The sequence below is a fragment of the Ptychodera flava genome, chromosome 10 (assembly GCF_041260155.1).
Source record: "Ptychodera flava strain L36383 chromosome 10, AS_Pfla_20210202, whole genome shotgun sequence".
Lineage (NCBI taxonomy): Eukaryota > Metazoa > Hemichordata > Enteropneusta > Ptychoderidae > Ptychodera > Ptychodera flava.
This window is the reverse complement of record NC_091937.1, coordinates 29935797-29961366: the sequence shown is the minus strand read 5'-3', so window position 1 is coordinate 29961366 and position 25570 is coordinate 29935797. Positions and strand designations below refer to the sequence as shown.

Below are 25570 nucleotides of genomic sequence, written 5' to 3'. Positions count from 1 at the left end.
AGAGACATAGATACATAACAGAGAGACAGATAGAGACCGAGGCAGATAGACGGACAGACAGACAGACAGACGACAGCCAACTGACTGACTCTGACTAACTGAGTGATTGAGAGAGAGGCATCCAGATGGGGAAAGACAGACCGACCGACAGACAGGCAGAAAGAGAGACAGACCGACAGACCGACCAACAGACACTGAGACGGACGGGGCAGAAAGAGATCGAGATTGACAAATAGACTTTTCTGAGAGAGTATGATCTACAGAAGTGATATCTTCCTTTAGTTTTAAATTTTATAAAAGATCTATGCTGCAATGAATTAATAGAGAGACATAAAACAATCATTGTACACGAAGACCACTAAGCGATCGGTAATTGTGTTAACATGTTATATGCTTTAAACTCGTTGCAGTCATATAACGTGGGAGTTTAGTTCAAATATCGTCTGTGAGATTGGCCTATCTGCAAATTTCAAAGATCATTGTAAAGGGTATTACCATGACAACTATTAAGTGCGACAAACTCCACAGATGATCGCCTTTGTAGATGTTTGAGTTAATGGTATTAAGAGATAACATAAACCTACACACTCATAGTGTCGTTGTCATTTGCACGTAGAGAGCTCAAAAACCATGCGCCTATTGACGCTACGCTCATACCTTCAAGTTCAACGAGAAAACCCCGAGAGTACAAAGATTTACAACGGCGCATCAATTAAATGTATGTGTGCGGTATTTTCCGCACGAAACTTACGTACACTGCATATACTTATATGGATACACACACACCACAGACGCAGGCACATACATACATACATACATACATACATACATACATACATACATACATACATACATACATACATACATACATACATACATACATACATACGATATGGCCGCCATTCTATCAATATATCAAAGTTACGAGTGGTATATCTTGAGAGGGCCGCCCTCGACTCTACACGCCGTGTAGTAATTTGAATAATCGGTGACGTCACTACTTTTCAAGCGCGCAAATATATTTTATAGCGGATTAACTCCACGAAAGTTGACAAAGATCTTTTTACCCTTGTAGCCGACATACGAATCAAAAATCAACAGAAAACGAAAAAAAAAAACCATTTTTTTTTGAAATGTAAGAGCGACAAAGTAACGCTCAGTCACACGCATGGGTCCAAGAGAATGATAGAGATTCGGGTAATTTCAAAGGGAAACTCAAATTCCGTCCAGCCGTCCAATATTTTTCCTCTTTTGGTGTCCTACCCATTTCGTTTGATGCGTAATGAGAACTGGGAAGGGGAAATGATCCAATATTTAATGATTTATTTTTGATTAATTTGTCCCATTAAGTCTGCATTTCTATGAATTCAGGTGACCCTGGTGGACTTTTTTCCCCCACCAGGAAAGAAGAATGACACAGGTAATTGTAGACATTCAGTTTGCCATGTTGAAAAATAAGAAAACCCCAAACAAACGAAACAAACAACAGGAACGATACAAACAATTCAATGTGTGAAAGGCGCAATGATAAACATTACATGGCTGTGAGGTATATTCTAAATGGCAATAATATTAATCAGTGTAAAAATCAGAAACAGTATTCCTTCTTATTATTCTGTAAGAAAGCGGTTAAGGTGCAAAAGTTGATATCAAAATTGTAGGCGCGACTTACCGTTTCTTTCCTTTAAACAAAGGTAATCCGGTTCGTGTGAGCATCAAATATGAGTCGTTATTTTCCATGCTCTCTCAAATTTTCCCAAACGCTGCCTTATTTTAAGTTTTCGTTCTCGCTATCACAATTACAAAACTACCGTTCGGCACAAAGAGAAGTCTCGCGGCAAGGCCTAAAAGTCACCCGATGCGTGAAAAATGAAGGGGTATAGACGTCTTTTGTTTGAAAAGCAAACAGTCGCTGGATATAACGCCTATGTTTAACTTTTTTATGTTATTTATAGGCTTATTTGCCGCGTCTGCGACTGGTATAAAGCCAAGGTCTGGGCCCATCGCCGCGGGGCGCAGTATCCATGAAGCGTGGTGATGTTTGGTTGGGCTTGGATTAAGGGGAGAAACCTACCGTTTATATCAGACGGTTCATTGATATACCTTGACAATGGCAATTGTGGTTGTGAAAAGATACAAAGATGCGGCTCTACCACTTTTATACGGGGATGTATACTCATACTTAGCAGAAGATATAAATCACGTTGCACATCGTGATTCGCGTTGTTCTGGGGCGCCTCTGGTACAACTTTCCAAGCTGTTCAAATTGTCTCTTGTATCTACCGACCCAGGACCCTCCCTAAAATCTCCCCGGTGACGGTGATATCGCGACAACCTGGTTTTTGACAAAATTTCTGTTTTCGCATAAAAAAGAAAAAACACGGGAAACAAATTCACTTAAAACAATATCGTATTATATTTACCTATGACATACATTGTAATTCTGCGATATTAAAACAGTCTCAATTCTTTTAAAAAATCGCACGGACATAAAAATGAGAGATGACAATCAGGTAAATTACCATGTCTATGTAAAAGTGGTCTCAATAAACTGATTTGAAAGTTCATCGTCATTTCAGGTTTAAATGGTAAGTTCAACAATATTTAGGAGTAGATTTGGTCATATATATATATATATATATATATATATATATATATATATATATATATATATATATATATATATAATTGTATGTATGCCAATTATTAAACAAATATTGATATTTCAGTTTGATAAACGGCGCTCGACTATTGAAAGGGTATACAACTTAGCGGTAATTCTTTCAACTGTTGGCAGTGTACAATTATAATAGCACCAGAACGTTTGTCTTTCAAATATATCAGTTGATTTGCCAGTATGGAAGACAATCCATAGTGAGTAAGGTTAGATGAAGTTCAGATTATGGATACATCACATCTTTCCTGATAGTTACTTTTGGATGACATACTCTTAAATATGATTACATAGAGGCATGTGAAATGTGAAAAGAGTAATCTTCAAGGTTCTGATGTAAAATGCACCTTGAAGTCTATAACATTTAAGGCTAAAGGGCCTTCGTTTTTGACTAATTTCACAGGAATAGTTCAAGGTTTTCAACAACCATTGGCAGTTAAAAAAATAAAACGACATGTCATAGTAAAACTACCTGAGCATCAAGGTACAGTTTTGTTTTCGTAAAATACCAACTTCTGAAATATACATATAAATGCAATCATTTGTCAAAAAAGTTATATAGCGTTCTCGTATTTACACTTATGTGGAAAAGTTCATTTTCAGTTCAAATTTTATGGGGGGAAATCTCTCCCCTACTTTCCGTACCTCGCCATGTTTGTGTAGGGCACACGCATCGTTTCCGCTGCGCACTGTGTGCACGTGCACGGCACGGGCCATCGATTATAAGCGTGAACGTCGTGTGTGTGCGGGGATGATACATCCTTGAGCGGGTTGCTTACGGCGTTAACTGCCGCGGCGGTGGCGATTACTTCCCGGTGTACGGCAGTCGACATGACAGGCACTCGAGTTCTGTTGGCACCGAAGCCCGGGTGGTGCAGACCAGCCCCGGCGCTTCCTCCTTGGTAAATGTCACTGACAAGTCTCTTCATCTCTTCCAGACTGCTCGAGAGCATCAGGATGTAGTTTTTAGCCAGGAGCAGCGTCGCGATCTTTGAGAGTTTGCGTACGGAGGGTCCGTGTGCATAAGGCATCACCTCTCGCAGGCCGTCCAAAGCTGAGTTCAGATCATGCATTCGTTTCCTCTCTCGGCTGTTAATTTTTAATCGTAGGTCCTGTTGCTCCACTTCCGACAGTGTCTTTAAACCTTTCGTCGGCTTTCGCTTCATCTTTCCGGCCCGGCCCCGCGTGTCTTCGCAGAACTCTGTAGAACTTGTCGACCTGGCCTCGCCATGGTCGCTCACGTCCGAACTGCACTCGCTCGCTGTGTCGTTCATGGCGGCATCGGAATTATTAGCCAGGGACATCTCGCTTCCGCTCGGTGAGATCGCCTCGGGAAAGTTTGTCGCCATCGTCAGTCAGAGCTGGTGGGAAAAGAAAAACGCAGACAGGGATGGTTACGTCGTCGGTCGATCGTAAGATACTTATCTTCGGAGCGAAAGTTCAGTAATGCGAACAGTTGTCCGAGTGGGCAGCCTTAAAAAAGCGGCCCGTGAATGGAAAACAATAGCGACGTTGAAAGTGACAATAGTGAGCTCTCAACTGTGAGAGTCCAATCACTGAATGATTGGCTGAAAGCCATGCTGCCGACGTGTACCCAATCAAAAGCGGCCCCTTTCACGCAAACGACCGGCTATTGCGGTATTGTTGTACTCCAGCGGTACACATATGGCGCAGAAATCCACAAAATATGTAGACACTGTCATCTCATATGTAGGCCCGTTTGTCATGATTGATAGGCACGCGTATCTCGCGTGTCTTACAAGTGGCCGTTGCCAAGACACTGAAAAAGCTGTGTGGCGAAGAATGTGCCAGTGCAGTCCGCTTGAGTTTCTTGCTCCTTTCTGTCTCTCCGGTCATCAACTGAGACGCGCGAAGGTGCAAGACGGCATTTTTGTGTCACAAGAAAAGAGTTGTCACCCTCCGTAACTTCACTATTGTACCAAGGTAGTGTGACATCATGGTCGTATAAGTTCTCCAAAGCAAAATTGCGCCAGGAAAAGCGAAAAAGAGTGACAATAAAAAGATGGGCACGTTAAGGGGAGAAAACACGAAGTGAACAACTACATTCTGCCTCAATCCGGAAATGTCATTATTGCTATTTTGCTGTTAAAACCCTATTGTCGTTCATTCATTGATTGCAATTTTTGCGTTGAATCTTCAAGACTCGGTCTCCCTACCGATTTGAACCCACGCGCCTAACATTTGCGTAGTGAACACCTACTACTTCATAATTACTTGTTTGAAAGTGTCGAAAATTTTCGCCACATGACCCAAGAAATATCTCCCAAACATTTCAATGAATTTAAAGGAGGAAACGATAACAGCGGGCACTGATTCGATGGATCCCATAATCGAGAAAGTTCCAACTTTCCGCCCCAGTCTCTCCGAGTGTCCGTCCTGTAACGTTTTTTTTTTTTCCCCCTGGTAACTGCTGTTCTGCACAATATTCTGCAATGTTACCTATACCATGAGTTTTAACCCGTGAATATGGTTTATTGTCCTCTTAGGGAGACTATGATGAGAAAGAAAAGTGTGTCTAATTATTTTATTGATCATTGGACGTTGTTGGCACACTTTTTCCCCGTCAATTCTCGTTGTATGCCGGCTAAGCTCTCACACACAGTTTGCACCAACTGTCTCACTTTGCGTAATGCGGGAGTTCTTCTCATTACGCATGCGCAACTTTCTTTTTTGTCCAGTCACCGTAGTAAACATAAATCCCATTGGTTGAAATAGAACTGAGTTAACTGCACGTTAAACAGAATAACTCCGTGAGTTTGCGAAAATAAAGAAGCGCTCCCAAGTATTTGATTGATATTTACTATTAAAATTTTCGTGGCCTTCATTCGTATCAATGAATCTCAACCCTATGCTCACTTTGATATCATTCTGGTGGCTGTTAAATCGACCAATCAGATCCTCCCTTACATTTGCTTGAGGCACTGACTAATCTGGCGAAGAAGACAACATGCCCGTTAGGTGTGCGATATGCGGAGGGAAAGCCATCCTGAAAAGGCCGAAAACGGTAATTACGTTTATACAGTTTTGTTGTTTTAAGCTTTACGTGGTCCAGAAGATTCTAAAGAGAGAGAATTTTAACATTCGCCCAAATTTCTCGCCGTACTAGCGTGTCGTGCGCTCCCTACACCGCGCAGACTACAATATTACAAATCCACAGACTACAGTACACAGACTACAGTGTAGAAGTACATACTTGTGCAGTATATCCTGTAGCAGTGTTAACCTTCACAGTTGCCGGTCATGGATAATATATTACCTGAAAACTGTGTCGGCACAACGGGTAACACACAGCATCTACTAGATTCGGTCGACGCCAGTTTGGAAGCACCGAATAGAGACTGGCACTGTGCACTTCCGGTATATTTGTTTATATTTTGTAGGTCGCCAACACGTGCTCAGTCCGTATACATGTATAGTCGACGCTCTTCTTCTATATCTATGCCAAGTCGTACCTGCCAGAATACACACAGGCGCATGTGTTTTAATATTTGTGTGCCACTCACAAACGCAACGACAAACTCATTGCTTAAAATTAGATGGTATTGAGGGTTTTCTCTCGACGGCGCGATTGCGCAAATTGCGCATTTCGAGCCATTTTCTGCCCTATGAAAGTTACTGACAGCGCGAAAATCGCGCACAAAACACAGCAAACAAATACGTCCTTATGATGGTGACCCAAGCGCACAGTGTAGTGACCTGTGAATTTGCTGTTCCCCCGGAAAAGACAAAATATCGCCTGTCATTCAATTTTGGTGACGTGCATAATGTGGAGTGGACGCATCGAAAAGAAAACACAGTAAAGGACATACATGTAGTTGTGCTTCAGTCTCCCTAGATACCAGTGTCATTTTATGTTCATGTTTTGATAGGATATGTTGTTTAATGTCATTGGTAAGCATTAAAAAATACTGCCCACTCAAATGTCAAGTTTGCCCCCTAATTTTGATGAATTGGGCAGAAATTGCCCACTTCAGTGAAAATGCAGAGAAAACACTGGGTATTACATGTACGGGCTGATGTGAAAAAAAATGTGACAGCTGAGCTATATCGTTATACCTACCAACACCTACTATATCTATCTGTCTATCTATCTATCTATCTATCCACACATAAATACACATACACACATCTACACATAGGTTTTATTACTAACGGGGCTGTTCATAATTGGCGTCATTCTCTCATTAATGTGCAAAATTAAACATTTGTCCGCATTTTTAGATCATGCTTTTGAAATGTTATGCATGCAAGAATGATGAAAATACATCTTGGTAGGCGACTGCTAGTGTAACAATGAATACTAAACGACATATTTACGACTCAGAGTACAAGCTACAACAACAGCCACACATGCAAGATTGATAAAATTTGTCTGCATTTCAAGCAGCAGTGTCCGATGCCGCACACATGCAGCTGTGTTTAGTAATAGCTCTGTAACCGTGAACAGTGCTATTACATCACGCTGTGATCATTTATGCACAAACCAATACTTGTCAGAAGTTGTGGACCAGGCATCAGTGAAACCACAAGTTCCAGGAGTACAGGGTGAAATTGGTACTCGGTTGCACCAATGTTGATTCAAACAGTTGAAATCACAGATGATGGTGTCAGACAGAGAGGAACAGGATTTTAACAGGAATATGACTGTCATTTACGATTTAGAAGTAAAACTTCGGATTACAGTCAGTGCTATTGGAAAGTTTCACACTTACATATGCTGTTTGTCACTGTTCATTGGTGATAATGAAGCACGACAATTTGATGTAAAAATACAGTTCCATCAAATAATCTCTGATGAACTGGAGAGACTAACCAAATCTCAGTAGCCAAAATACAGCAGAAGATGGAAACATTTCTCTCCAATTAATTGATCAATCGATTGATTGATTGATTGATTGATTCATCGTGTCATGTTTTTTACGAATTTCCATTGTTCTTAATATAATATTTTTGTCTCTGTATCAACTATATAACTCTTGATTCAGGTGAATAAATAAACTTACAATATATAAAATGTAAGAAAAATTGTGATAGGTATACATGGTCATGCAAGAGATGGTAAAAAAGTATGTTTGGCTTAAAGTAAAAAAACACGTAATTATGCAAATAATACCGTGTTGAGTGGGAGAATGATTTCACACGATAGAATTTCACATCAATGAGATAAGGGAAAAAAATGGTAAGTGAGATATGAAGCAGGGAGCTAGAATTACTTATTCTTGTAAGGCAAACCTGCTGCTGGCCACACTTTGGATTGCCTACAGAGCATCACAGTAAGAGAGGGATAGAGAGAAAGTGTGTGTATTGTGTTCCATGTACAGGTATCAACATAAATTTTAAGGTCCAGTTGTCAATTTTTAATGTCCAGAACACAATTTATTAATAATGCAATTATTTTTCACTCGTCCGCTGGACCAGTAAAGTGTCATTGGTCAGGGCAAAATGTGTGTAGACCTGGGCAGCCATCAATGCTCACTGCTGTATATATGTGGTGTATTGTACCTTTTTAGCTATTTAGTCTCTGTTATGTCTGCAAATGTTACAGAAGAGACTCAATAGACCATCAGTGCAATTATTCAAGATGCACCTGCAATTAATGTTCAAGATCATATGCAACATCAAGAATTTATATCAGAGAACCTATCCTTTATGCTGACTTTGCTCTTGAAAATATACTTGAAACCCAAGCCACGTATTGTTTATGATCAAACATCAGTCCAAAGTAGAAAACATCTTTTGTACAGTTATAGATGTTCAGAGGAAAGAGAATGCTTTGAATCTTTCCATGTTTTGATATACTTCAGCCTTTTTAAACACTTTAAAGACCAATAAGAAACCAGTACGTACTTTCCATAGTTTATTACCCACAGCTTTTGACCATTTTGCATAATGGCTCGTATTTTGGTTTTTGAATAGAATAATTTGAAAAGTTCACCCCTTAAAAGTGTTAGTGGAAGTAACAGATTTCTGTATTCCGAGGTGTGTCTGTGGACAAACGGGTGTTGAATTTCATTCACTTTGGTGTGTTGTTGTTCACAATGGTCAGACCCTGCCACGGCGTGCATACTGAAACATAACAGCTTGAGCGTTATTGGAAAAGTAAACGCAAATTAAGTATTTGCTGATAATTGAATTAAATTGTGATAATTTCCTGTGTTGGCTGTCAAACATTGGGAATGGCACACTGGAGAAAATCGCTCCTCGTGCAAGTAACTTGATTTTCATGCTAATTATTTCTCTATTGGTTAATTAAATTTGGTTTAATTAAGGCACAACTAAAGAGAGTTGGTAGCAGGTGATATGTACATAGACACAGTAATTGGTACATTGTAAATTCAACCAATTCAATGGTGGTTTTGTAGTCTCTTTTCTTACAGTAATCAGCCAGCACTTTCTTTCTCTCTAGCCACGTGGAAGCAATCTTTAAGTTGCAACAGAGACAAAAAAACAAGTCAACGTACAGGTGCTTGATGCCAGGAATTTATACCAAGTACCGGTTAACTTTGTTCCTTGAATGTCATTTGCATGTGTCCAAGTTCAGAAAAGCTTTTAATCTGTTGATCAAGAAACTCTCATTTCTGGAGTCAAGACAAAATCTTAATAGTTGTGCAATTAAAGTGTAAATAAATTTTGTGAAGTTTTGCATGTAAACTGTGTAAGTTCTATATGAAATTTTCATCTTTTGAGCATTCTCAGAACTTTGCATTTCCAAGTTTGTGTATCCCTTTACATCATTACATTCTGGTTTGATCCTTTGTTTCCTACAGTTTTATCAGACCTTTGTACTACACATTGGGTATTTCAGGGTTAAAACGATTCTAGTGCTGAACACATATTGACGATTTCATCTTGATAATTTGTACGCCCCTTTAGCAGTCTGACAGACTCCACAGCCAGAAGATAATCACGTGAAAAATTAGCTATATAAGGCAAGTTAGCATAAGGCAAGTAAAAAATTTCAAGCAGGTGCACTGTTGGGTACCATGCTATGATGTATTCTTGCGTTGAAGTTTGTTTGAGTGAACACCAGTGTCTGCTTGTTTAACAGCATTGACAGTCTGTTCACAGATTAAGAGGTATTGTTGACATTACTGTCAGTACATTGAGAGTGTACCCCCTAATCAGGAAGACACTTCATTTTTTACTGGAGAAGCAACTTGAAATATGTGATATACTTTTAAGGTAGAGCGCGCCCAGGGGACAGATATTCAGGCTTTCAAATTTTATCAGGTCTATTCTGATCTACCACTTGTGGGTGCTCACTTTAAAGCTCTTGGTGTAAGAAAACTTTTCACCGTCTTAGTTTTCCGAAAACAGAAATATTATTTTTCTCCGAAGAGTTAAAATAGGGATGGTGGCCATTTTCAATTTCAAATATCACAAATTTGGGTGACTTGTTTCCCCAATTACAAACTTTCCATAGTGACCCCTGATTTTAATGTTGATTTTATAAGAGAACGGTTGAAAGTTTTATTTAGGAAAGTTTAAGCAAAAGTTTAAGTCTTTCACCTTCGAGACACATACTACCTAACAGACGAAAATCCCTTTATGACTCTTTGGAGAAGAATTTACATAGCTTTAGTGCTAATTTATGCTTATGCTCATCAAGCTAATTGACTTATCAGTTTTTTTAAAAACTATACAATCAACACACGTGCCTGTTCCTTGCCATGAAGAAGTCCTAGGTTTGGCTCTGAACCCCTGCTAGGTTGTACTACTTGTCATCTCGTTGACACTTGTATTCTTCTGACAGTCTGTCGCTTTGATAGGCCAGATTTTAACCAGTCTGAAGTGAAAGTTTCTGTGTTGATTTTGACAGTTTTCCATGTCCTTTGTTGTACTTACTTGTTTGCAAGCGTTGTTTAGAAAACTGAAGTATTTCATCATTCTCATGGTAACTTGGCCAAACTGGTCAAGCTATTATCACACAGAAAGTAGGGCTATGAAACTATGCAAGAATAATGTGTACAAAAGTTCCAAATGCTGTCCTGCTCCTCACTTAGTGTTGTGTTTGGGTTGTTTTATAAGTCTGTAAAGATGACTTGAGAGTAATGAAAATGATGGTGTGGTAGACTTTTGTGGAAACAAAAATGGACCAAAAGTTTTGAAATCTTTTTGAAGAGCAGCAGTTCTTCCAGACAGCTAGATCTTTGTTACGGCAGTGATGTATCCAATGTATTGTTGTGTGGACTTCCAGTTGTGAAAATTCCTCTCGCATAATAGCGGCAGCTTTTTAAAGTAATGACATCAGTAGCACCCAGCAGGAGCAAATCATGCAGTCGGAGATTTTCTGGGCGACAATATTAAGCTGCTTTCAGAAGGTGCCCTACTGTGGCCTATTGACGGGACAAGTGCCCCAGGCTATGTATACCCTCATTACCCTACACTGACACACCCACTAAGTCTTATTGTCACAATCTGTCAACATGTAGAAAAAAACAAAAGCAAAAGAGAAAACCCTCCACTGTATTTCCTGTTGCATGTGCCACAAAAGAGAGACTCATTAACTGCCATAGTTTCTTCCATTTTGCTCTTGTTTCTACCCAGTGCGTTGGAAAAATATTCAGCCTCTTGATACGCACAAGTATTTCTGTGAAGATGTTAAGCATTGTGAGCACGTTCAGCCAGTTTTGAACCAGACAGTTGCAGTGACTGGTGACCTAGAGGCTAAGCTTATGATTGTTTATACCTGTCTGTGTTGATCAAATGTGTTGATGTAGCCTGCGCAAGTGCGTGGTAGCATCAAAAAGTTACTCAGACATTGTGAAATTACACAACAAAAATTGTTAGTAGCAAAGGGGTATGTGAAAGTACACATGACAAAAACTACATGTAACATGCCAAAAATATTGCGACATTTTTCCTTCACCAAATAAACAAAGAGGCAAAGTAAAAGGATTAAACCGTGGGACCTCCATGGCTGCTTTTCTTCTTCAGCTCACGTAATTAGCCCAAGAGTGAAAAAATTGATCTATATAGTTAGAGATGGTATTATCATCTCATAATCCATTAACAAACTGTACTTTTTTGATGAAAAGAAGTTTCGTCCTGATTTATGGACTAAAGTCAGAAAGAGACTGTTTGAAAACTAGCTCATAAACAAAAAAGATTTAGTAAGATTTTATTTAATGCAAGTTTCAAAGCCAAAGTGAAATTATTTCCAAATTACAGAAGATTTTTGGCGAAGAGCAACCAAAAGTGCATGGTTTTGTAACTCTTTTTGAGGATGTAAGCAGGATTGTGAACACATACATGTACAGGTTTCCAATTTTTCTGTTTCAAGTATGCAGTTATCTAGACCAGATGCTTATATCACAGTTTGCTCCCCTTGACAAAGAGCAATAGGTAGACCCCCTGCAAGACAGCTCCATTCTCAAAGAAGAAGCCTCCGTACCTGGATAAATACTCGTTAATTGCGATGTTTTCCAGAGACCACTTTTTTGTCATTGTCATACTTTAGATATAGCTCTGATAATAGAATAGTATCTTCCTAATTGGCTGACATTTTGGACTGCATGGTGGGACAGTTTCAGTGATACACGCATTGGCTGTTTCTGTTCAAGGTAGTGTTGTTTGTGAAAGTTTCGTAATTACGATATAGTAACGGTAACTTCTCTCATCTTGTTGGTACAATCTGCCTGTTTGTGAAAGTTCAGGTAACTTTATTACTGTGTAGTAAGGTCATGACAAATACTGTATGCTTGAAGATCATGAAAGTAGCTGTTGTTTCTGCTGCAGCTTGATTTTTGTGTAGGTTTGTGATCAGAAAAAAACAGTATGGCTTACAAGAATGCTTGTCCTTGTGTACATGATGATGAAGACCTGCCTTGACATTCTGTATCACTTTTACCTGTTTCCAAACCTGAAGACTTGTGAATTAAAACATGGTTGGACATACAATCTTAGTTAAGCTAGCTTAACGTATTTCAGTAAACCTAATGTACCATGTCAAGTGAATAATTCTTATAAAGCTTTGAAACTAGCCCTAAAGCTGCCTCGAGTCTTTGTTTACTGCAAACAGCAGTTTGAATTGATATAAAGGTAAACTTTAAGTTGCAATATTTACATGGTCCAGTCTGGTGTGGAACGTTAATTGTCTCTGTTGATTTTGATTATTCTTCTATGCTTCTGTCTTATCAGTGTAACAAAGACAATGTTCTACGAACTCATCTCCAATAGTCATCAAAATCTAACGTAAGAAATTTGTATATTTGTGCAAGGAGAAGCAGAAACTTTTATGCTGCATGAATATTGTTGAAGTTGTCAAATGAGAGTTTTCAGTAATTTCATTTATTTTAAAATTCAAGCACAGTTTTGATACATTTGCATGTAATCGTTAATTTAAGATACTGCTGCCTCACAAGAGTAGTAGTTTTTGTGTTGATTTAGATATCTGCTTTCATACACAATGGACTCACCCAAGCACATCTAACTTTTTATGTACAGGGTCAGTTTTCATCCAAATCTGGCTTTATGGTACCATTTTAGCCCACGTGGCAAGTGCATGGAAGCATGGCATGACTAAGCAAAGACAAAGCATGATAATTATTGAGTCTCCGAGGCGAAAAAAGGCCCCTTGATGGTTGACTTAGTGCTGGAGGGCTTCAGGCACGGTCAACAAAAGCCAGCTAAAATGGTATCCCTATTGAAACCATGTCAACAGGATCACACTTTGGACAGGATGCAATCATGCAAAAATGAATTCCAACTGCCTCTTTGCAGGATTTGTAAATTGATTTGCTGCCTTTTATGGCTCTGAGCAGAAGCTAGGATTAACTCTAACACTGGTAATGTGCTTTTAACTAGTGCAAGGTGAGAAAAATTCAAAAGTCACGTACAGGAGTTGGAGATTAAATTACCATGAGTCTTCAAAGTCTCAGCTGGCAAAGTTGGGTCTCCCTGTCATCTATTGCAGACAGTCCCTTTCTACTACTAACATGACTGATAAAGCTGCTCATTTATTTATCCTCATTCAACTCCTGTGATCGTAACTTCTCATATATGTATTCTTCAAATCCAAAAGAGGAAACACTTCATTAAAGAAGTAGAAAAAGATACTGCATCGTCATATCTCAATGTTAAGGTAGTGTGCGCCTCAAAAGTGAAAGACTTAAACTTTTTCTCAAACTTTCCGAAATGAAACTTTCAACCGTTCTCTTGCCAAATCAACAATAAAAATCAGGGCTCACGATGCAAAGTTTGGAACTAGCAAAACAAATGACCAAACATTTTGTGATATTTGAAATTCAATATGGCCGCCATTCATATGTTAACTCTATGGGGGAAAATTAAGGTTTAGATTTTCAAAAAACTAAGATGGTGAAAAGTTTAGATTCTTTCTCCAAGAGCTTTACAATGAGAATGATAGCTTGCCCCACTTCTTGGGCTCATTGTAAAGCTCTTGGAGAAACTTCTTTAAAAACAGTGATTTTAAGTCCAAAAAGTTAGATGTGCTTTGGTGAGTTCATAGCTTGCTCAGAAGTGGTACCAGTAGATCAGAAAAGAATTGTAGAAATTTGAGAGTGTGAATATCTGTCCCTGAGGCTTGGGATAAAAGCCGTAACCTTTGATAATATTTCATCTTTTCATCATTTTTCATCTTTTCATCATTTGTATTGGCGAATGGAGACTTCCCCAGGTTGAACCATCCATTGGTTATGCCAAAAAGGGCAGGCTACATTTACTGCAGAGGGACAAAGTTACATATAGTTGATTATTGTTTCAATTCAATATCATTTGATAGGCTGGCTGTATTGGTCAGAAGCTTAAAACATGATGAAAGAGTATAACAGATACAGATTGAGGAAACAAGGAAGCGAAGACATTATGGTATCAATGAGATTTTATTTGGCAAACATCAGAAAAATTAATGTTATTGTTCTGGCACAATATAAAGTACGAACTGCAAAATGGCAAGACTGTTCCTTAATTCTAGAAGTTAATTTTAATACAAAAAAGAAATGAGAATATAAAGCTGTTTTAAGCACAGTGCAACTTTGATAAATAGTTGGTAAGTTTACATAGTTTGTACACTAGTAGTAGCAAAGTGTAGTCAAAGTCGTTTTCCTTTAGCCAAAATTTACATAGTTAGTGCACAAGTAGTTGCAAAGTGTAGTCAAAGTTTACATAGTTTGTGCACAACTAGTTGCAAAGTGTAATCAGTATTTATGTAGTTTGTGCACAAGTAGTTGCAAACTGTTGTCAAAGTTTATGTAGTTTGTGTGCAAATAGTTGCAAACTGTAGTCAAAGTTTATGTACATTGTGCATGAGTAGTTACAAACTGTTGTCAGTCTGTGAAGAAATTGCAGCTTACTTCAAGCTATATTTGTTCATATGGTTACAAACTTTTGAACATTCTATTGCAAGGAGTAATAATCTTATAGTACATATAAATTTGTATACAAAATGCATCACTACTAACTCATTTGTGTTCAAATAGCTGCAGTTATACTGTATGAATTGTTCTGATGTTTTCTTTGTGTGTTCAGTTCTATTATTGGAGGCCTGAAAGTACAACTGAGATGAATGTATCACAAAACATGCATGCCTACACAGAAAAAGATTATGCAGTTTTGTTGCAAATAGTATAATCCTAGAGCTTTTGGAATTAAGATTACTCAAACACTGTGAAACTTCTCAACACTGTGCATTGCTAAAGCATGCTGTGTCTTTCGGGATGTGCTTTTGAGTCAGTGTCCATAGATGACTGTCATAACTGTTTTGTCATCATGACAATCCTAATTAATGGCTAGTCTGAAAAGGGCACTGTTTGGCTCCAGTTTATGTGCTGAAGCTGGCGAAAACTGCAGAATAACATACCAATTACACTGTGAGACGGGAAATTTACCCAATAATGCTCTAATTGTGAAAGTCGACAGGTGATCAGGTGCAGTACGCTATAAACTTACCAACAAATGGACGGAGATAAAAACCAAACAAGCCTCATGCTGGCAGGAAGAAAAGATATGAGAATAGGCATTTTACCTTTCATGGAAAAAAAATCACAGTTGGCCTTGGGTTGTAATTTAAAGATACAGGCCAATTGAGAGTAGCATGCACAGTGATGGCATGATTAGCTTAGTAACCTGAATTGCTTACAAGAAGTATATAGAAAATAACAAAGACTTGATAAAGTAGTTGTTTGTGAATGAATGGCCCACTGAATCAGCAAACTAATTATGTCAAACTTAATTACATTTCTATTGTCTTAATTAATCAGTGTGTATTGATGATACTGGCTCATGGTGTGAATTGATGGGTATTGTAGTATAAAGTGTTGACTCTTTTGTGTTTGTTCAGCAAGGCACTTCCTTTGTGAAAGTTAATTCCTCTGGGATGTAAGCCTTGTCAAAATGTTTCTCTTTTTTGAAAGAATTCCTCTCATGTCAAGTAGCTGCACGGTTGTTTCAGTGAAGTACCCTCCTTTGTCAACCATTGAACCTAAAAAGTAACAGTTTCCCCAATTGAAGCTTCTGTGTTCTGTAACTGTTGTCTCAGTATTTGCGGAGATGTTTCACATTCTGTTGACTTTTCTGTTGAAACAATTTAACAGTGTTGAATGACACCATTGCACGCTTTGCTTTTTACCAGGTGTTTACATTAATTGTGACAAAGAAAGATACAATTGTTTTTAAAGAGTAGTGATACCAAGAGAGAAAACAAATATAAGTAGTCTAAGTACTGTGATATTGATTGGTGCAGTTTACATAGGTTTTAGTAGTGCATTTTGACTTGCTCCCAGTTACCTGACTTTTCTTGGCAACAGTTACTGGCTGGCCACCTAGTGCAGCAGTCTTCTGAAGTTCATTCCTTCAATTTGTTCTGTTTTGATATTAATATGCTTGCACTACTTGAAGCAAGTCTATAGTGCATTCATAATTTTCAATGTTTCAAGATGATATTACCAGCAAAAATTACAGGAATGTGATATCATGAATAACCAAGCAGTGTTTCTAGTTTGTTACAGTATTTAAAAAAGAAATCAAAAAAGGCAATATTCATAACTTTCATATGTCGTCAATTTGTTTTCAATTTGCATTAGATGTGTACAATTCATTTCCTAGATGTGACTCGTTTGCAAGACTTCTAGATGGTGAATTTTAAACTGAAGGTAAATAATTAGGGAACTATCTTTCAACATACATGTAATTTCCAAATTACATTGTATTTTGCAACACTTTGCAACAATGTACATTTTATACTGCTACAAAGTTGCAATAAGAATTCATATGATGAACCACAAAAGTAGAAATACATGCATTTGTACATGCTACAAATTTGCAAAAATATGCTAACTACAAAATTACAAAAACATTTCAATAATATTGCAACAAAATTACAAAATAGACATTATAGTCTACTACAAAATTGCAAAAATCCATACATTTTATACTTGATGTTGCAATAGAAAGCAAATGCAGGCATTTCATGGAAATTTCAAAAATACACTCTGTATATTGCAATGCATTTAGAACACTTCAAAGTCTTACCACATTGGCATACGCTAGACTCTCTTTTCACAATATCCTCATTTATTATCCAAAACACATGCAAAATAGCTTTTTCTCAAGTTGTAACCAGACTGTATAATTGTGAAGGGATCACCTGACAGACGCAACGATTGAAAATTAAATACCTGTTAATGAGGTGTTAACGTTGAGTGGTGCACCAACCCTGGGTAGGAAATTTGGATGCTAATAACTCCAACACACAATCGGTACAATGCTCTGCGGAAAGTGACATTTGTTCTTTTCTCTTCCGGTAATTCCATTCTGTTGTTACCCCCAAACTGACACTTCCCCAGGAGACTCAGTGATGTATTCCCAACCAAATGGGATATTTCCTAACGGAAGGTATAGTGGGTTGAAGGAAAACTTGATAGGGTGAATATCAATACATGTTTGCGACTTTATCAGTAGTAAATACTGAACAAAGTTTAAATTTGAAGCTTTCACCAGTACTGATAATGCTTAAAGTGAATTGTTCTGTTGTACACAATGATAACTTGATTGCGACTTCAGTGTCAAAGTATTCGTATGACCTGAATATGAAGAGACTGCTCTCTCTTAATAAAAAAGTGTCATTTACAGCTCCTGATCAATTTTCTCGTATATTCTTAATGTTCCATGCCTATTTTCCTGCATATATGTCCATTCAAACTCTGGAGAACAAATTGGATCTCACCAAAGTTAGGTGGTGAAACGGTGAAAGGACTAATAGGTTTTGAAAGTTGTCTTATACTGAGATTTTTTGCTCAGAACGTTAATATATTAATTTTCACGTCACTTTTTTAGAACTTTAAAATTTTCTATTAGCTAAGGGGAAAAGTGACCTTTGCACCCATGTGTAGTATTTTCACCATTTTTCAATGTGTAATCACCCTGGTTTATTGCTGTTACTTCAAAAAGTGACTTAGGATTGTATGCATTTCAAACCTGAAACTTTTTATCAAAATGTCCTAAATGAAATTTTCAACCATACACTTACCAAATAAAGAACAAAATCGGGTCACTGTGCAAAATTTGGTTCTAGGAGGCAAATTACCTAACATTTACCAATTCAAAATGACCACCATCCCTCTGTTAACTTCACAAAACTAAGACAGGGAAAGCTCTACTTATTCCAAGAGCTTCAAAATGAGCCCTCACAAGAGATGGAACAGAAAAATGTGTTTTTAAAATTTTTGAGTTTGAATATCTGTCCCCTAGGCACATTCTACCTGATGAAGTTTAAAATGTGAGCCGCTATTCATGCAACTGACTTCACAAAAGAGCCTGTACTGAACATTTGATTGTGCAATTCAAACTCCTTTGTCAATTCTCTTTTGCAGTCTTTTTTGTCATTTATCAGTAATGTGATCTGCTTAAGTTCATGTCCACTATTGATTGAATAATTTTCAAATGTTACAGTACACCCTTATGTAAAGTTTACATTCTCATCAGAGCTTTGAAAATTTCAACTTTTCTTATGAGAGAATGAGTGAATATTTGGTGTCTGTCACAATCTGCCAGTTATGACTAATAGTAGAAGAAAATACTGTTTTCTAAAACTTGCGTTTTCTAGAACCCAACTTTTAACTGAAGAGATACACTCCAGTCCCCGGTACATGCCCACTTGTGTCTAAAAATTGCAAGCAGGAAGCAAAAACGTCAACCCTCAACTGTCAAAGGCACACTTCCCAAAAAACCATGCTTTAGAAAGAGGATTTGAACAAGATGTATATTCCTCCTGTCTTTGAATGTCAATCTTTTTCCACTCTACTAATTCCCAAGGAGATATGTTTCATTGTTGGAGACAAGAAGATAAAAGAGACATTGAGTTGACTTCCTGTTTGATTCTGGTGCATTGAATTGGTAGAAGACTAAGACAATACAAATTAACAAGACTTATTCTTTCTCAAATAAATCATATAGCCCACGTAAAATCTTCCTCGCAGAAGAGCAAATTAATGAAGTCATTTATAAACTACATTTTAAAATGAAACTGCATTTCATCTGTCTCCTACAATAAAAAAGCCACAAATCACAATATCTGGCAGTTTGAAAATACAACATTAATTACAAAATTAATGTAGAAGGTATGATAGTATAACTATCACACAGAAATATTTGATGTTTAAATTTTGTAGCTCCGCTTGTCAACGAGCGGAGCTATCAAATAGTTTTGATTTCCGTCGTCGTCCGTCGTCGTCCGTCGTCCGTCAACAATTGCCTTCTCCTCTGAAACCGCAAGTCCGATTGCTTTGAAATATTATATGCAGTTCACTTGGGTGACCTCACTTACGTTTGTTCAAATCGTGGTGAAATTTGCATATTTGTATTTTTGGGGCATTTTTTGGTGTTTTTGGTAAAAAAATCTTCTTCTCTCAAACCGCTTGTCCGATTGCTTTGAAATTTGATATGCAGTTTACTTAGGATGACTTCAGTCAGATTTGTTCAAATCATGGTGAAATTTGCATATTTGTATTTTTAAGGCAATTTTTGTCATTTTTGGTAAAAAAATTTTAAAAATCTTCTTCTTCAAAAGTACCAGTCAGATAGCTTTGATATTTGGTACATATGTCCCTAGGGATGATCTATTTCAGATTTGTTCAAATTGTGCAGAAATATGCAAATTTGCATTTTTAAGGCAATTTTTGCCATTTTTGGTCAAAAAATGTTTTTTTCAAAAAGTACTACTCTGATAGTTTTGAAATTTGGTATACAGGTTGCTATAGATGAACTTAGTAATATATATTGAATTTCTGATGAAATCTGTAATTTTGTATTTTTGGGGCAATTTTTGCCATTTTTGGTCAAAAAATGTGTATTTCCAAAACTACTCATCTGATAGCTTTGAATTTGGTATACAGGTTCCTACAGATGAACTAAATGATATTTATTGAAATTATGATGAAATCTGCAATTTTGTATTTTTGGGGCAATTTTTTCCATTTTTGGTCAAAAAATGTGTATTTCCAAAACTACCCATCTGATAGCTTTGCAATTTGGTATACAGGTTCCTACAATCACCTTAATGATATTTATTGAAATTATGATGAAATCTGCAATTTTGTAATTTTGGGGCAATTTTGCCATTTTTGGTCAAAAAGTTGTTTTCTCAAAAAGTACTGGTCTGATAGCTTTGAAATTTGGTATACAGGTTTCTACAGATGAGCTAAGTAATATATATTGAATTTCTGATGAAATCTGTAATTTTGTATTTTTGGGGCAATTTTTGCCATTTTTGGTCAAAAAATGTTTTTTTCAAAAGTACTACTCTGATAGTTTTGAAATTTGGTATACAGGTTTCTATAGATGAAGTAAATGATATTTATTGAAATAATGATGAAATCTGCAATTTTGAATTTTTAGGGCAATTTTTCCCATTTTTGGTCAAAAAATGTGTTTTTCAAAAAGTACTGGTCTAACAGCTTTGAAATTTGGTATACAGGTTTCTATAGATGAACTAAATTTGATTGTTTGAAATTATGATGAAATCTGCAATTTTTATTTTTGGGGGCAATGTTGTCAATTGTGGTCAGAAAATTTCATTCTCAAACAACTACTCATCGGATAGCTTTTGTTTAAATGTTCTTAGGGATGATCCAATGTGATATATTCAAAGTATGATGAAATTGTGTATTTTTGCAGCTTATTTTAGCCACTTTTTTCTGGCCATTGCATTGAGCTATCAAAGATTTCCACCTTCTTCATCAACATGTGTCAAAAATAGTTATTCTCTACATAAACACAGCGGAGCTATATCGGCCGCTAGGTCGCTTGTTTATTGCAAGTTTTAACCCTCTGCAAAGTCGATTTTTGCCACCTTTAATATACACCTGTCAATTTTTTGCTGATTTTTGCAGAAATTTTGATAAAAATCTGTAGCCAATGAAATATGATAGCCATTTGGTCCAAAATAATGAACAAAATTACGGAAAATTTCATGAAATTGGTAAAATATTGCACTAAAATTTTGGCGGGAAAAATTACAGCGCTCGAAGAGTTGAATTGCTTTCCTGCAGATGAATTAACATCAAGACACAACAAGTTAATCACCACCTTTGTGTATGGAAGATATTACTGAACTTGTAAGTCAAGGAGGAATTTTTTCAAGTATGATAGTTTTTGATCCATATTTTTTAAATATGATGTTTTCGGCGAACACAAATCTGGTTTAAAAAGTTCACCTTAAATTTTTTCCAAAGAAAAGTTACAACACGCATGAATGGTTTTCTTTCCAATTGTGTCTTTCCATAACAGCTGATTGAAACTATTTCAGCATGATCGGGTTAGAGCCCTTGGACAACACACACAAAAAAAGTTCAAATGGAAACGAAATTTGCAAATTTGATCAGTTAGAGAAAGGCAGGCAGGGAGACAATGGGGTGGGTGTGTATGGTGGTTTTTTGTATTTCTTTACTCTGTGTCAACGATGCTGAGTAAAAATGGGAGGTTCAGGTCTTATGGGCACCTGCCTTGTAAATTCTGTGCCATCTGTCATCTTAGCTAAGGTGTGATGGCAATTTTCTGCCACCAGTTCTTGGCATCAGTCCAATGTGGGCAAAAGCTTTCCCTTAAAAAAAAAATTACACAGTAAGAAATTTTTGATTCCGGAAAATTTCATCAAAATTTCTGGATAAAAATTGTAAATACAGGAATTTGACTGAGTGCGAAATATTTGATATTTTGTGGCATAATTTGATTTGAGTGTTGGTGAGCACGGTTTGTATTGCTTGTTGTGTTAAACTAATATTTTCTGAGTCAATATTTTCCTTTTTACCCCCATTGAAAGATCTTTCAAGAGAGAAATGAACTGAGAATTATAAAGCGATGAAAATGCAATAATGGTAATTTGTGGTTGAGTCAGGCGTCAGAGTGAAATTTCTGGCAGTCATTTTACCGGTGGTCAGCCTGGCAAAGTTCTAGTCTACAAGGTAACCTGTGCACCCCAATTTTCTCTAAATAGGTCCAAAATTGCCATTGATAACCACAGGTTTGGGCCAGACCATTATGGTGAAAGGGTTAGATTGTAAAGAGTTGGCATGAATTTTCGAACTCCTAAATATTGCAGCCTATTTTACAGAATTCACATCAATTACATGATCTACTCCAGTCCTCTTGAAAAAATAGAGTAGTTTTCATTGAACCTGACATAAAGGGAATGAGCAGTTTTTGAGCTGAACAGGGCACTTTAGAGACAGCCCTCCCTTGGGTTTCTCACCATTTGTTTTCAGGTTTCCACAGAAAGTTTGATTTTTACAGCCTGTAGATGGCCTTTGTTGTCAAAAGAAATCGAGCAGAAAGGTCAGACCATGGGCTATTTGTTTCCAATTTTTTCTAATTTATATCCAATTTTTGGCCCACCAGTGTTCTCTGTAGTTGGTTGTAGCAGAGGGGGCTTTTAATATAGTTGTAAATCACCAAGGCCAGTTTTAAGTAGTGACTGCTCAGAAGAGCAATGTATAATCAATCTCACTACCCCCCCCCCCCTCCAATATTATTCATACCGGAAATTTCAAAAGCAATTCAGGAAATACAGTGTGATTACAATCACATACATGTAGTTTGGGAGGAAAAATGTCAGCATGTTTGAGTTGATTCATATCAGTGAAGAAACACTGAAAATTAAGTCCAAACACTGAAGAAATTACGTGAATTGACATTTTGATAAACTGGCAAAAATAATTGTGATGGTAGATGTTTCAAAAATCAGACAAAGATACCAGTAGTTTCGCCAGCCGATGTATTTTAATAAAAAAAATTCACTCTTTGCTCCGTCATTTGGTTCCATGAAAAGGCAGCTGTAACTATAGCAATGATATTAATCTAGTTGACTGTTGAAGTTACTGCTGTCGGAAATAATTGGTGGAGTAGATCTTGAAAATTAAAAGGAAAAGCGCATCCTCACCGTTTCATCCCATACGTTTGGTCTTATCTCTTTATTCAAAATGGCTGGTCCTCCAAGAGATAGAGCAGGATTTGTTCAGTAAAGCCAAAACAATTGTAGGTTTTCGTTTCTCATCCTAGTACACTCACAAGTTTGATGCAGTAATGTTTTCATTTTTGTCTCTTTTGTTTTGTTGTTTTGAGCATACAATAACCAACAACCTATTTATATTTCAAAATGAACGAATAAAGAATGTACATACCGGTGTGCAGTGGTAATTCTGATATATGTCAAGATGAGAACAATCAGTTCATTGTGCAGAACTGCACATATGATTCTTCAGATGTTAATGCTGCAGCTAGCACACTGCCATTCCTCATGTGTACATTTTGACTAACTAAAACAACGACTGACTCAGTCAGTTAAGATTGAAGCATGCACGGGCAACAAACAATCTTTTTCTCCGAGTATTTCAGCAAACTCTTTTCCACGCCAAACTTACATTTATGGGACAGACGACAAATGAAAGAATAGTGAACTCAGTGGCATATTACTCAGAGAAGAGTAGCTTGGCAGACCAAGCTAATATGAGAATTAGAGGGAAGACCCATCAGGAAACCAATTAGTATGTTAGCTTCAATGGGTCCACCTTTCAGCATATCTACCAAGCATGCCACTATGCTTAAGTCAGTGTACATAGTAAAGCTCTCCAAAGCTTCCTGTTTAACCCTTTGGGTGCTGTAATTTTCCCACCAAAATTCCATTGTGACATTTTACCAATTTTCATGAATTTTTCTGTAATTTTTTCATAGGTGTAGACCAAATAGATATAAGTTTTCATTGGCTACAGTTTTTGTCCAAAATGTTTTGTAAAATCTAAAAAAAATTGTCTATTTCTGAAAAATTTGTTGATATTATATTCTGTACAGGCAACAAAAATTGACTTTAATACTCAAAGGGTTAAACAGAATTACATTATTTCTGATATCTACATTTTCAATATATCGTTCAATTACTTTGGTAAGTCATAATAGCAGCTAAATTGGTAAGTGGTCGGGCCGGGAACAATCCACCAAGGCACAAGTCATAAAACTGGTGATATCAAATCCCATTGGCCTGCTGATGGCAAAGTTATCCTTATTTTAGAACATCTCAGTACATGTACCTTGCCTGAAAATGCTTTAAAAGTATACAGTCACCTGTAATCTAAATATGCCCATATATGGTAAGGGGGCGTTCCTTGTATTCAAAATGCCCATTTGAGGGCGCTGTTTTTAAAAAGCGGCCACCCGCTTAAAAGTCTGTGATTGGTTAGATTTTCTCTTTCCATGGTAACTGTGGCAAAATTGGAACAGGTGACAGAATACCTTTAAAATGAATACATACAGTAAAAAAATTTGATATCTATTGCATTGATGGTCTCATATGCAATTTGTCAAGGAACAAAACCAGAAAATCACATAATATCGTGTCAAAGTTAGTAGGAAAAAAAACATCATCTTGATCACTTTACTCTTGCCAAGGACCTGAAACAGATCTTTTTGCGGCATAAGATTTACATAAGTCATCCAACACTGATATCTGGTCATAATCAATCAATCAATCAATCAATTAATCAATTAATCAATCCATAAGGCAAGAAAGAAAGGTGAGAAATGGAAAGGAAAGGAGTGAGACAGATGAATTGCATGACCAACAATTGAGAGGCAAAATCATCTGTTTTACTCATTAAAACTTAGTGTTGATTTCATTGTTGTAGAAAAGTAAACTTTTTTCCGGGAGAGAGACTGTCCTGGAAACACATACATTTCAACTGTTTCAGTCACTGGGCACCAGCATACCGTACATCAACCTGTATATGTAAATTTTCAAACACTTCATTTTGCAAATATGCAATGAGTTTATTTATACCTGCAAAAAATTTTTTAAAAAGGACAAAAAAACCCCAAATTTTCATCACAAAACTCCTTTCTTATATTCAGCAAGATTAATAAACTTTTAAAGTCGTTATGTATGTTTGTCTTTTTTTCCTCCCAGTTGTCATGAAATCTCAAATGGGGAAATTTGTTCTGAGAGGTTCTGTGCCATTTTTATGCATCACAACCCTTAGTTTGAATGGCCTGACTTAAAACCCCGGAAAAGAGGATTATCCAGCATGAAGAGTGCCATTGCCTTTTCTGTTTGCCCATATTTCCAGTATGTGCATGTGCCTGAAGTGTGCCGGAACAGACAGAGTGTTTACCACCCTGACAGTTTAGTCTTTGTAAATATAATTTTCAAATTATTAAATGATTGATCTAATTAAGTCAGAGAGGGGGGAGCCAACAGAGTGTGGGGTTGTTGACTGTCCTAGCCGAGGGCATTCGGAGTCCCACTCAGATACACACTTGCTCAATAGGAGAGTCGGTTGGGCTCCATGGGTAGACAGATTGTATGGTAATTAGACTTAGTGTGACATATAAGTATTAGGCATAGTAAAAAAAAAGAAGAAAAAAAAGAGCTGG

General features: G+C 37.1%; 2 protein-coding genes across 3 annotated transcripts in view; one reads left to right on the top strand and one right to left on the bottom strand.

The window, feature by feature from the left end:
* Positions 1-2390: 2390 nt before the first annotated feature.
* LOC139142458 (oligodendrocyte transcription factor 2-like) lies at positions 2391-4195 on the bottom strand. Its single transcript, XM_070712397.1, has one exon. The coding sequence runs from the start codon at positions 4021-4023 to the stop codon at positions 3307-3309; it is 717 nt and encodes a 238-aa protein (XP_070568498.1). The 5' UTR covers positions 4024-4195; the 3' UTR covers positions 2391-3306.
* Positions 4196-5545: 1350 nt separating this feature from the next.
* Positions 5546-25570, top strand: part of LOC139142475 (cytoplasmic tRNA 2-thiolation protein 1-like) — a 61056-nt gene continuing 41031 nt past the window's right edge. The window contains exon 1 of one of the 2 annotated variants that reach the window (XM_070712415.1): positions 5546-5699. In XM_070712415.1, the coding sequence (XP_070568516.1) occupies positions 5643-5699 (57 nt within the window). In that variant the 5' untranslated portion in view covers positions 5546-5642. Of the gene's footprint in view, positions 5700-16770; positions 16807-25570 lie in introns of those variants that run through there. The other variant, XM_070712416.1, reaches the window with a different exon arrangement.